The 13,828-nt window shown below is 39.1% G+C and overlaps 1 protein-coding gene across 4 annotated transcripts in view; it reads left to right on the plus strand.

The window, feature by feature from the left end:
• The window catches only part of si:ch211-186j3.6 (neural-cadherin), a 310,397-nt gene that overhangs the window by 231,460 nt on the left and 65,109 nt on the right, over positions 1-13,828 (plus strand). For all 4 annotated transcript variants that reach the window (XM_044167606.1, XM_044167542.1, XM_044167692.1 and 1 more), the window contains 3 exons: positions 5,870-5,997; positions 11,387-11,514; positions 12,984-13,107. In XM_044167606.1, the coding sequence (XP_044023541.1) occupies positions 5,870-5,997; positions 11,387-11,514; positions 12,984-13,107 (380 nt within the window). The remainder of the gene's footprint in view (positions 1-5,869; positions 5,998-11,386; positions 11,515-12,983; positions 13,108-13,828) is intronic.

Raw genomic sequence — 13,828 nt, forward strand, 5'->3', positions numbered from 1 at the left:
CATCTAACTCGAACCTCATGTAACAAATAGGCATATTTACCAAAATGTCGAACTATTCCTTCAGTGATCTCCATTGTATTTTCTCTTCATGTGTTCTTCATAAAAATTATTTTGAAATGAGCTAAATATATATTTGTACGAAAAGGGCAATACGTCATTTCTCCAAGTCTTGCACTTTTGCAGGTTGTCAGATATAGACAGTTTTATCAGTACTCCTTGTACCACATACAGTATAACTGGCTCACTTAGCATCATGACTGCCTAGCCTGATCAGCAACGCCACACTTTGACCTCAGTTGTATTAGTGAGATTAATTGTCACAGTAATGATTTGTGTCCAGCAATATCAACAATAAATAACAATAACAAACATGGATGGAAGCTTTAGACCTGCTCTGAGGTGCTGAGGAGCAAACACATAGGACTACCCTCTCACACTCACACACACACACACACACACGCACACATGCATGCAAAGACTACCAGCCAGAGGCCAGCGCTTGTCCAATCAATAGCCAAATTAACAAGACAAATTAAATTTGTGTAATTACAGCACCCTTGCAGAATGGAAAAGGTTTGCCGGCAAGGGGTCAGATAAGGATTGACGAGAGTGTGTTTGCTTTTTAACTCCCTTGTCCCTTGAACATGTTCTCAACACTTTGCATAGTTGGATATTTGTTCATATGGTGCCACTATTACACAGGAGGACTGAGTGATGAATAAAGACCATAACTTGAAGAAAAGGGATCCAGTAAGCAAAAGCGCACACACAGATTCACTTTGGCATTACGTTTCCACAGAGCTGTTTTGTAGCAGTACCCCCCAGCTTAGTACTGCAATGGCTTTCAAATAGGAACTGCTGCTGGATGTGGAGATCCAATATGCGTCGGCTGCGGAGCTGGCTAGCTAGCTGACAGATCGTTTATACTAGAGGCTCTGCTCTTGCTGCATCACCTGCTGATTCGTACACAGGCTGACTTCTGTGGGCATTAGTGTACATATGACTGATTGCGTGTGTGTGTGGGTGATGGGTGGGTGTATGTGTGTAGCAGTGTGATTTGTAATGCTGTTTATGCAGTCCATATGCTTTCAGTTTGACTCCTGTGTATCCTCAGGCTGTCAAAAGACGAGGACATTTTTTATATTTAAAAGCCCCCAACTCTGTGGGAGTTCAAGCTCTTCCTTGCACACAAAGCACACACTTTAACTCTCTCATTCTCTGTCTCTCTCTCTCTCTCCCTCTTGTCTGTCTCAGGCTAGGAGGCAATGAATTACGTATGAGTAGCTGAAAAGAAGCCTGGCCGTGTGCTTGAGCCCTTTTAAGAGCAAAATGTCGTCCTAACCCTTGTACACCCAGAGCATTTAAAAGGCATGCCGGCCCATATGAAGATACTCCTATTTGGCCTGCGGCACTACCAGCTAGCATTTCCAGCTAACCTCTCACATTCTTTTCTTTATTTCTGTTGGTGTAGCTCTTTCACTCAGTTCAGTTCCATTTAACTTTTTAATGCTAGATTTTTAATAGCTCTACTTTACAGTTTAACAAATCTCTACAACTGAAAGTCGTTCCTGAAATCTATCCATCCATCCATCCATCCTCTTAATTGCTTTTCCCGTTCAGGGAAAGGCTGCAGCTTTGGATTTCTCTAAATTCCTTCGTTGTTATTTCAGTTTTGCCTCACAAGAAGTTCTAATTCCTAATTCCTAATAATTCCTAAAGTCCTAATTATGCATAGTAATGCAAAGGATGTGTATTTTATTTTTAAATGTATCCATCAGGCAGCAAAGTTCCGTTATATGTACATATATGTATTCCTATGTGGGAATGGCAAAAATGAAATGAGAAATGTGTTGTGTTGGCTAGGCATTCACCAATGTGACTTTTCTCTACCAATACAGAGTCCAGTATACTGGAACTCTGGGTGTGTGCCTAATGAGTACTGGTATGATACCAGTTCTCTCTTTTTCCCAAACCAACAGATCAGAGTGGTGCATCCGTAGTGATTGCAGCCCTGAGTAAACTTTCTCTCAGAAGTCAAACCTGAAACAAATGTTTGTTCCTGCATCAGATCTCTCCTTTCCTTTTCTTTTTCTCTCCCTCTTGCTCTTCTAGGCACAGAGGCTTATAAGTTAAATCAAACTTTGTCTGCTTGTTAGCAGGATACAGTCATTGTTGGTTTTAGTCTCACAGGCTCTAAACATTAGTTTAGTCATGTACTAACAGAACTGCTGTATGTGTCCCATTCATTTGATTATAACTGACAGACATGACCTGTCTGGCTTCCGATCCCACTTTTTTATAGTTTCTGGATAATACGAAGACAGCACTTGGTAAAATTTTAGATTATAGACGCATCATTGATGAATAATTCAGGTTCATAACATTCTTTGTTAAAAACAAAAACACACAGTTTTAATTGCTGCAAGCCTGTTTAGCTTAAAAATAATGAATAAATCAATCAACAAAGAAAAAACTTGATTCTCTTTGATGAAGTTAGAGGACCACAGCATATCTTCAACTCAGATTCTTCCGTCTGCTTTCTATTTGTACTGCCTTTGATCCATTATGTTCTTCTCTACTCATCACCTTCTGTTTCTCCCTTTTGTTTTGTCTGCATTGTACATTTCTCATTTATTTCCCTCACTGTCCATCATCCTACCTGTCATTTGCCGTCTTGAAACTTGGCCTTCTTCCCAGCTTTGTGCTCAATCACACTTGCTCCTAATCTTTCCTCTTGTTTCTCCTCCTCTCCTCTTACTTTTTCCACTCCCTTCTCTACTCCACATCCTCCTCTGTTTTTTTATCTTCATGCCTTAGTTTTGACTCTTACAGCGCCTTGTCGCTCCCCCTCACTTGTTTCTCTCTCTTCTTGCTGCTTCACTTCTCCCCTGGGTTTCTCCTTTGAGACCTCTGAAATTTGTCTCCATCTCTTGAGGAAAATGTCACGTCAATCTTGACAAGAAGGCTCCCTAGCCGTGCCAGACAATCGGTTGGTCAATCTACCTTTTAACTGGTTTTGGGTGTCTGTCTGTGTGAGTGTGCATGTGCACTTGTCTGCACATACCTGTGCCATCGGCGGCTGTGGCTCAGGAGGTAGAGCGGGTCGTCCACTGATCATTGGCTGTTCGATCTGGTTCGAGCATGGTGAATGTGTGTGAATCGGTAAATGAGAGGCAAAATTGTAAAGCGCTTGCTATATAAATGCAGCCATTTGCTATTTACATACCTACATCTAGCATACACATGTCTGTGTGTCATGTATGCATTTACACACATTCATGTGTGTATGCACATCTGTGAAAAGGTCTTTCTTGTCAGGTGCCAGCTCCGACATATCTGGCTGCCCCAGTGCGGGTGTAAAGGGAGGGTTGTGCATGATAGCATTAGCATACATTGGGGTTCAAGAAAGAAGGAAATTCCCCTTGAGGGTGGGGAGGGGGCAGACTGAAGAATGGAAATTGAAAGACTGACGTGTGAGATAAAGAAGAAAAAAAGGTGAAGGGTCCCAGTCGGGACAGTAAATGAGAAAGGGGAATGAATGAGGTTACCGAGATGCGGGGAGAGTGAGATAGAGCCTATAGACGACAATGTATAAGTTAAACAAAGGAGGGAGGCTTTGGATTGAACTGATATATTAAATTTATTCTTTCTTTTTTGGTCAATTGTGTGGCCTCGGCCAATATATTAAAATTAATTGGATCATTCATGAAGTGCAGTAGCAACTCATCTTGCAGCTGGAGCGGGCTAAATCAGCTTGCAGGTAATTGAAGGAAAGTTGAGGGGAAAAGAGAGGCTAACAACAAACTTGGACTCACTGTGGCTTGGAAAATGACATTGTTAGAGCGTTGAATTTTTTTTTTTTACCTATATGAGAGGGTGCCTAATAAAGTATGGGGCACTCATCACAAAGGCACAGCTCAGCCTTGACAAGGCAATTAGAGAAGAGCTGTATCTCATGTGCTCAACAACACCTAATTCTTGTAGGTCAAGGTGAAGATACAGTAAGATTCATTACTCATTCATTAAATCATTTGAGAAGGTGGTGGTAACATTATTGCACACAAACATTACGAATCAACACATCTCAATACTACATGTCATAAGCCTGATAGAAAAAAAGTGGTTTTACAAAGGCACTGTAAAAATCAAAATGTCAGTAGAAAGCATTTTTGAATTACTTGAAAGCAGCACAATGTAAAAATGTCAGTTATGGTGAAAAAGTTAATGAAAGAGTGAAGCAAGGCAGGTGGTAAAAGAGAGAGACGGGAGATGAAAGAGTGCTGATAGACAGACTGACGTGCAAGAGATGCAGCAACAGGGATGACGAAAGCTCAGCTGAAGTCAGACACAGCGGATTGAAGAGCAGTCAGAAGGGAGTTTGATTCTTGTCAGCCTCTTTTGACTTCCAACTTCTACTGACTCGAGCATGAAGACAAATGTCATAGTGCAGAAGTTAGCGAAATTCACTCTGGAGTTTTGTCTGTGCTAATTATAATTCTAGCATATACTGTAACCACTTCAGTTTGCGAGACAAGGAGTTAACCTGGAACATGCCAAATGGGAGTCCTCTAAATGAAACATAAGAACAAATGCTTTAGTGGAAACGGAATCCCTAATTCAGGCAGTGGGTGTGTGGGAGTGTAGCTTCAGGGTGGCAGCGGGGAAAATTAGGAACAATGAGCTATTGGACATGAACTGTGACAGCCTATTATTATTTTTTTAACTGAATACAGCCAACAGAGACATACTGCAGTCTTGACATGAGCCATAATTTCAAAATAACATTATTTCAACATGTTTTTCACTGCAGTCACAGTTGTATTTTTTTCCCCACATTTCCTGAATTGAATGTAAATACATCACTCTATTTGGCTCAGTCTTTGCCATAAGTTTACTTTTTGTCCTCACTGCCACAAGAAGAGTGTGGACTGATGAACAGGTGGAACAGTCCTTACTGTAATGATCAGCTGCAGGATACTCATGTTAGGAAAGGCTTCAGTACGCTAAAATGGTGGACTGCATTAGTCAATGCAGCTTCTGACTGTGGCAGACTTTTCATGGGCAATAACAGGAAGAAAAATAAAATTACACCAGTTTTATCCTTTTGACTTCATAAAAATAGACCCAGGAGCATATTTGAACACTCTGTGGAAACCATTAGAGGACTACTGGAGGCCCCGTTTTTTAAGTCCAGAAATTGACATTTAGAAATGTCTCCATTCTGATAATTCAAGCTACTGTAGCATGAAGTAAGAAGTCACTGCAGCCATCAGTCAGTGCTTAGTGGTCAGTTATGTGGTCAGTTATGTGTCTGCATGAACTTTTGAAGTTTAGCATGCACGATGATGGATTGCCAATGCTGGTTGCTAGACATGCGTTCCCATAATTCCTTATATATGGTGCGGAGCACAAAGCAGTCTTAAACACTTCATTAACTTTTAATTTCCCATTTGAGTAAATCAGAAAATAGAATGTAATAACTTTTATCTGCTGTTTGTTGACTGCCATGAGATGTGAAGAAAAAACGACATCACGGCTCTGTGCAATAATCCTCATTAAAGCTAATATACGGAGACATTATTAGCCATTTGGCAAGTAATGTACCATACTGTCAGTGTGCACTCTCTAATATATGACACTTTATACACTACTTAATTGTTTGGCATGCATCAGTCAGTTACGATGGTTTCAGGGCTGTTTTAGAGACTTGAATACCAGCACTAAATATTTGTTGTCAACAGCTTCAAACCAAAACTACTGATACTGTAGCAGCTCTCAAAACTCAATACTTCCTAAAACCTAATGATTTCAAAGTAATGTCACCCCTCACCAATCCTCCCTGTCTCTCTCTTTCTCTTTCTCCATCTAGAGCTAATAGATGGGACCCCCACCTTGAAAATCAACCATGGCTCAGGCACAGTCGTGCTACAGTTGCCAGGCAACGTGAACGTGGCAGACAGGCGGTGGCATCGGCTGGATGTCCGCAGCAACAGCAAGGTGGGACGCTGCACCCATTTAACGCCAGCCACCATTTATTTAGCAAATAAGCTCGAAGTAAATTCACACTGAGCTATACTGGCAGATGAAAAACCTGTTTCACAGTTTCATCACTAAATCAAGAAATGTTTTCCTGCATTGAAATGTTTGACTTTTTGAACAGATTTAAGATGGCTGGCAATTTTTAATATGTCATTGATATGAACAGCTTCATGTATCCTTTTTACACTCATATTACCAAAGACATGCCACCTACTTATTTAAGGAAAGAAATGAAAGGGTGTAAGTGTTCTCAGTTTTGCTAGTGATTATCTATGAGCTGTCATTGAGAAGAGTTCAGGTGCATTTCAGCTCAGCTGCGGTTATGTAAATACCTAAATACTTTTATGTCCTTTTAAGATGGCACTTTCAAACAAATATCACCCATAAAGAGGACACTAGTGCTGAACGTGTCTGTGGATGAGGCAAAAAAGCCAATAAACCACTAACACAATATGCTTGTAGTGCTGAACTGCAGCTGTGTTGGCTTGATGAGGCGGCAGCTTTACTTTTACACCTTTGGCCTCAGTTTGACATCAACTCCAGCAGCCTTCTTATGAAAGAATCTGAGTTTAGCAGCTACATGTATAACGGGAAATATCTCTGTCTAGATGCATCAAGATGCATAGTGAAAACTGAATCCAGCCGGGATTTGACTGGAACTTTCCAGCCCCAGAAAAGATGACTCAACTTTGGTCAACTTTAGTGATGCTGATTTTGTCTGCTGCTTTTTGAAAAACGGATATGTTGTTTATGTCGCAGTGTCTTTGGTATCCTGGGGAATGTAAGAATAAAATGTGACTCCTGCTTTGTATGGCACTCTACACTGGGAAACACAAAGGGGGAGTATAACTTTTGGTAATTCTGAGTTAAACCTTCTTTCCACAAGAAAAGAAAATGCGTTATTTGGCTACTATTCCAATATTTTTCCCCCTCATCTTAACATATCTCAAAAAGAGTAATGCGCAGATGGTGAGGTTGTGTTTACCCTCACCATATATTAAATACCTTGTGCAGACCTGACTAAAGGTTTCACTTTTTTGCTTTGGTGAATCAGATGCAAGAAACATGTTGCTGCTGTGGTTCAGTTTTACATCTTGCTGGTGACATGTCTGAAATTATACTTCATATTATTGGGCAATGCTTATGTCCTGGTTTTTACCACATTCACACATGCCATGTATGTGAACTAGTTTTGGCTATTTTTTATGCATAATTATAAAAGCACCACTGTAAACCTTAGTTGATATGGGTAGTTAGACCAAAAATACATTCTTCATGTTGAATTAAATCTGAAAACCAGTGGTCAGGGAACATGCAGCACATGGATCAGGGCATTCTGCAATCAATTAGTGATTCCTGTCACAACATTTCACATATGACATTTCTTTCCATTGTAATCTTACAGCTGAGGTTCCAGAAATATTTCATGTCATGGAATAAATAAAATTCACCCATGTGGACCCTGTTGGATACAATTATTAGGGACCCAAATGGGGAAGATGTTAGATGGTGATTTAGTATTGTAGAACTGTCTGCACTGTACAGTGCAAAGGGAGATAATAGTGGTGATAGTGAGACGAATGATTGCAATAGCCCTCCTTTGACATTCTCTACCCAGGATCATTTCAAGTGAATTTGATTTGAGTAAAATGAAGCTAATCTTCATTTGACTAAGGACCGCCTGAAGCTCTTCATCTCCTTGGGCTCACACATAACCACTGCCTTATAGTTATTGCCCCCTCTTAAATATCAAGAAGACAGTCAGTGATCCTATTTTTAGAGTCTTTGATATAACCCTGCCTGAAAGCTTCAAGCATCACAGTCTCACTCTGAGCTTAGGACTACTTAAAGCCGAAACTCACTCCAACGTAGATGAGGACCACTTCAGTAAAAGCACAGACTGAGTCCGATTTTTGACAGCACTCTGCCAAAATAAAAGCCTTTTCATATTCAGCACCATCAAAAGCCTCTTTAAAATCTAAAACTGAATAATTACACTTAAGTCCACTTAAATTTGCTTCATTTAGCTGGTTACTCAAAGACCCCTAATGTTCCCCAAACCCCCCTTCAAAAACACACTGCTTAAACTACCTTAAGTGCAGGCTAACCATTTTAATAAAGGCCATGCCCTTAGGAACCTTGCCTTGCCACTAGTCTGCCACTGAAATGTGTGTTCAATTTGTGTTTTTTGCCAAATTGTTCAACTCAGTATCACACAATCATTCTGACAAAAACATACCAGTTTTGTTCATCATTTTTATTCATTAAATTTCCTTTGAATAGAAACTCAAACTCAATGGAAAAAAGGTCTCTGACCGAAAAACTTGCTAATTTAAAAGATTTTTGCAGAAATTTGAGTGTTCAGATGCTTTTTTTTTTTTCATTAATTTCTTTTGATTGAAAGGAAAAATACAGCTTTAGGGTCAGCTTCACATTGACACGTGTATAAACACAGAGTACATTTGCTCAGTATTGAGAATGAGAGCAGCCAAACGAATACATGAATGCACCAAGACTTTGGGTAATACAATAGCTTTATTCTGAATTGCATGAATACAATAATGCATTGAGACTTTTGTTATTACAACGGGGATTATTCTGCATCACAATGGTATTATTCTAAATCACATGTGAATCTATTCATTCATCCTGAAACCTGGTTGTGTGACCTGATTGGATAAGCTGCCAGTGTGACGCCGTGACATCAAAAGCAGCAAGGACAGAACTGCTGTCTGGAGATTAACTGTACGATTCAGCAATATTCTGAGAGCATGGGATGGGACATAAGGTTTAATGAGATCAGAGAGATAAGAAGGGGCGTGCCCATTTACAATTTTATAAGTCATCAGAAGCACCTTAAAGTCTGATCTGACATGGATAGGGAGCCAATGAAGTGAAACCGAAATAGGGGAAATATGTCCAAATTTTCTGGTTTTAGTTAAGATCCTAGCTGCAGCATTCTGAACCATTTGAAGTAGGCCACACAACTACATGTTACAGTAATCCAATCTAGATGAAACAAAGGTGTGAGTTAGGATCTCTGCATCAGCCAAGGGCTGAAAACACCTCATTTTTGCTATGTTGCTTAAGTGGAAAAAGGCGACCTCTTATGTGCTGATCAAAAGAGAGGATCAAGCCTAACACCAAAATACTTGGCTGTCAAACTTTGAGAGATCACACAGCTGTCAGTTTGATCAAACTGGTGTCTATGTCGAGCAGGGCCAATGACCAGCATCTTAGTTTTATTGGAATTTAGGAGCAGGAAATTATGTGACATCCAGAATTTCACAGCAGATAAACAGGCCTCTAGATTTCTAATTTGAGCGTCATCATCTGCCTTTACAGGCACATATCATGTGTACTGAGTATCATCAGTGTAGCAGTGGAAATTAATTCCAAAACTGCATATAATTTGGCCAAGAGGTGTAATATATAAAGAGAAAAGCAGAAGGCCAAGAACAGAGCCTGAGGTACTCTATATATCACATCAGAACATAATGATGTAAAGTTATTATAAAACACACTGTGTTCTTCCAGAAGGATAAGATTTTAACCATGCGAGAGCCAGGCTAGAGACGCCAAAGTAGTTTTCCAGATGATCTTGGATGAGCAGTGTTTTTCTAACATTCTACAACAAAGTTTAGCCAGACATGCTGTGCAGTACAGGGACAACATACAACAAAGAAATAATAGAACAAAACAAATACTGGATCATTTTACTTCTTAAGGAAGCATTTGATAGAAACTGGTGGTCTGAAGTTATTTGCATAATGTTGTTAGTGTACACAGTGTGTGTTAATGTTTAATCCTGCAAACAACCACTGTTTATGTGACATCATCAACCTAATCGATGCTACTGGCACTACTGGTATATATTACTGTAGCTGCTGTTTCCCGACACATTTTCCCTCCTGTCAATGCTGGTTTTACAGTAAAATAAAAGTCTTGAAATGGCAAACATGCCTCTGTCATTTTACTGTAAAGAGTAAAAAATATGCCCACACCCACGAGTAAGGTCAACTATGATTTTATTGGCATATGTTGTCAGGCCAAATTATACAGTTCACTATTGTAAGGAAAATTCTCTCACTCCGACAGCTGTTTCAGGGTCTTTATGCAAGTCACCGTCCAGGGAAACATGGCCTACTGTATAATATGCTGTCATCCATGTGCCCTTGACTGCCTTCAATCGAAATCACAGACCACTTTGCTTTAGTAATTGTTACTTTACCATCTAACATGTAAAACCATTCCCGCTATTTCTGTCACAGCATTGCTCTCTAATACCCCTACTGAGTTTGTTAAATGTGTTACAAACTTCACAGAAAAAATTAAGGGATCGTTTAGGGATTATAGCATATAGGGATTTAGTATAAGAGTACAAAAACGTTCTTACATATTGCCCAATATGTTTATTCATCGTGTCTAACTAGCATTACCCAAAAATATGAAGACTGAGTTTGTAGTTCCAAAACTGTTTTAAGTCAATGTCCTACACTAATTTATAACTTTAAAGATCTGACATAAATATGGCAACTACAGTTTCTGCTCTTTGGACTCAAACAATTTTTCCTAGGTTGTATTCTTACAACACATACGAAAGCTTTTATCACAGATGTGGAAACAAATTTATTCAAAGGTGATGTGTTTTAACACAGTAGGCTACTAATGGCTAAAACATTGGCGCATACAGGGTGTTATTTTCCACCAGAGTAACTGATGATTTTGGTGTCATTTTTTTTTCTTTGAAAATATCAGGTTACCAGTGGACCAAATTCCAAAAAAAAGCATTTGCAGTCATTTAAAAGACCCTATTCTGTTATAATACTCATGTAAATGATACCTCCTAGTGTGAGCTGTAATGTACTGTATGTGTGATGAACATGTGTGTTTGATCCTTTCTTTAACTTTAATGTTACTTGTTTTTTTTAATCACAAACTTTAATACAGTACTACTTACAGTACTATTTACAGAAGAATCTTTAATAACACTGGATGGAATAAATTACCCTGGCTGTTTGGAAATAGGTTGTAATGGCTTCTACGTAACCACCTTCTTCTTACCAATTGCACAATTATTGGAACATGGTGGTTTAGGATGTGAAGTCTTATTTGTTTTTTGTGTGTTAACAGGAAACATAGCAGAGTAATATGCACAAATGAAAGAAATGTGAGTCAGAGAGGCAGCTCCCACTATACTAATGATGGTGAAAGAGCACTTGACAGCAACAGGAGGTGCACTCATTAAAATGCAGAGAAATAGGGGACTTTATTAAAGCATTTGGTTTCTCTGGTAACAGTAGTTCTATTCAGCATATACAGCATCTTGTTTGTGTGTTCGCTTCAGGAAGTGCGTTTCACCCTGGATCGCTGTTCAGGGGCAGCGGTAATGGAAATGGAGGGACTGGGCAGCTGGTTGACCACCGAGGACCACTCTTCCTGTGAAGTGACGGGCGTTACACCCAACAATGACAGGTACACACCAACACCTGAACGCACCATACACACCTCTATTTTTGAAAAACAGATGCGGCTTTATGTGTGGATAGAAGAGTGTGTGTCAGAGTTATTTAATATGCTTTTAATTGGGGCAACATATTTACATGTTTCCAGAATGGGCGCCATAGATTTTCAATTTTCCATTGTTCCAACTGCACACATGAAATAAAAAAGTGCAAAGCTTAAATGTATGCTCAATTGTGGAATTAATATAAATTTTGCATGTTACCTGTATTTATAGAACCAAACCAATAGAACCAAATTTGAACCATTCCTATTAACAGTACTCTGTATTAAATAGTGCTGCAGTTATGTCTAAAAAGTGTGGTAAAAGAATAAAATCCTATTCATTTTCTTTCTAAATTATTTCACTAATCTGAATAGTGTACGTATTTACCCATAGCCTTAGTCGCAATTGTCAAAATGACTGCATGATTATTAGAGTTTAATTGGCTCCAAGTCACACAGTGCGACACAGACCTACAGTATTTCCATTTATTAGCTAAGCTCGTGCAATAGGGTGAAAATAATTAAAGGGCTGTGGACAAATATGCATGCCATATACTTGTAAAATAATAACAATGAGATGAAAAGACTTCAGTTTTGCTAGTAGAAAGTGAATAAACTTGACTCTTGTATTACACTTTTTGGGCATGGGCTCATATACACGGTATATTACACCGTTTTTGTTTGTCACCTTTTAAAGTTCTTTATTGAGGCTTGATGAGACTGGAATATGAGTTATTTTTACCTTTTGATGGTATTGTGATCTTCACCTTAAAGCTGCAATCAATATTTGTATATTAACAAAGGATCAAATGACTAAGTGTAATATGTAATGGGTTGCTTGTAGTGACAAGCCCACAGAGTTATCGCCCAACTCTGCAGTTCCCCTCAGCTCTATGGAGTGTCTTAGTGTCTTTTAGCTCATTGTTTTGGATTTACAGCCTGAAACTTTAATTTTTTGCTCAAGCCTGTCTCTAATTTACGTTTATCAGCTGGCCAGAAAAAATTAATGCTAATATTCCTCCATGTCTGCTGGATGTGTAAATCTGTTGGATAACACATTTGTCACAAACACTTTATAAGGTGATAATATGTCAATGTTGTGTTTACAGCTTGTTCTGCTGCAACCAAGTGGCCCAAAAACAAAATCTGGCTAAATGTGTTAATCAAGTCATTTTGTAATTGATTGCTTAGAAGGACATAGCAGAATAAACCAACAACTTTTGTTTGTTGCTGACATGTTGATTTCCTGTGATAAATGTTTAAGGCTTGATTATAATATATATAATAAGCTGGGTAAAAGCTAAAGCAGTTGTTAAAAAATGTCATTAATGGTGTGATGAAATCGTATTTAGTTCCAGTGTGTGGACACTTCCACGTTGTCGCTTTGGATTTTCAAGTAATTCGGACACGTGTTCGTCCATGTCTCTGTGTTTTAGACACTTGAACATGAGCCATGTGCTCCAGCTCGGTGGTGTGAACGAGGACATCCCCTACATCTACCCTCAGCTTCAGCACAAACACTTCACTGGCTGCATCCGCAACCTCATTGTGGACAGCAAGGTAACACACTTGTACATGCACCAATGACACATATACACACCCGTACATAACCACACAACCATTAGCACACCAGCATGCAAGCAAACTCCAAACTCACACCTGCACTCTAGCTGATAAATGGATTAATAACAGTTTCAACATTCACAGTACCCTTGTGCCATGTAAGAGATGTGTTTTACGCTTTTAACTGTAACCTCAAAACACTTTCAAATACACATGCACTTCAAAGGTGAAATGGAATATGAACCTTTCCACTCCTGCCTACTCTGACTTCAAGTCAAGACTTTCAAGAAACCTTCTACTGCTTTGTTGGAGTTTAAAAGTCAAGGACTCTATGCTTCAACCATGACAATCCAAGCTCAACCCTAACAAACCCAAATTATTTCTGTATGAACACAGGCCTCAGGTATAATAGCCTTTTGTGAACCCACTGCCTTCTAAAGCCTGAAATGTTGGTTAAAATTGTATGTTCTGCTGCAATTTTTAGCTTGGTATCAAATAAACATCTGACCAAGTGAGAAATTCCCCCCCTGCCAGTCCAAAACTATCAAGTCTTGCCTGATATAACTGGTATTTAAACATAAACGTCAGGGTCTTGGACTGTATTTCAACTGATGTGGACAGGGTGAGATGTGGGTTCCCTGACAATCAAAAATCACATGGGAGAAGAAAATCAGAAATTAAATGTTTGTTTAGCTTACTGCTCAAAATAGGTAATGTG

The sequence above is a fragment of the Siniperca chuatsi genome, linkage group LG1 (assembly GCF_020085105.1).
Source record: "Siniperca chuatsi isolate FFG_IHB_CAS linkage group LG1, ASM2008510v1, whole genome shotgun sequence".
NCBI lineage: Eukaryota > Metazoa > Chordata > Actinopteri > Centrarchiformes > Sinipercidae > Siniperca > Siniperca chuatsi.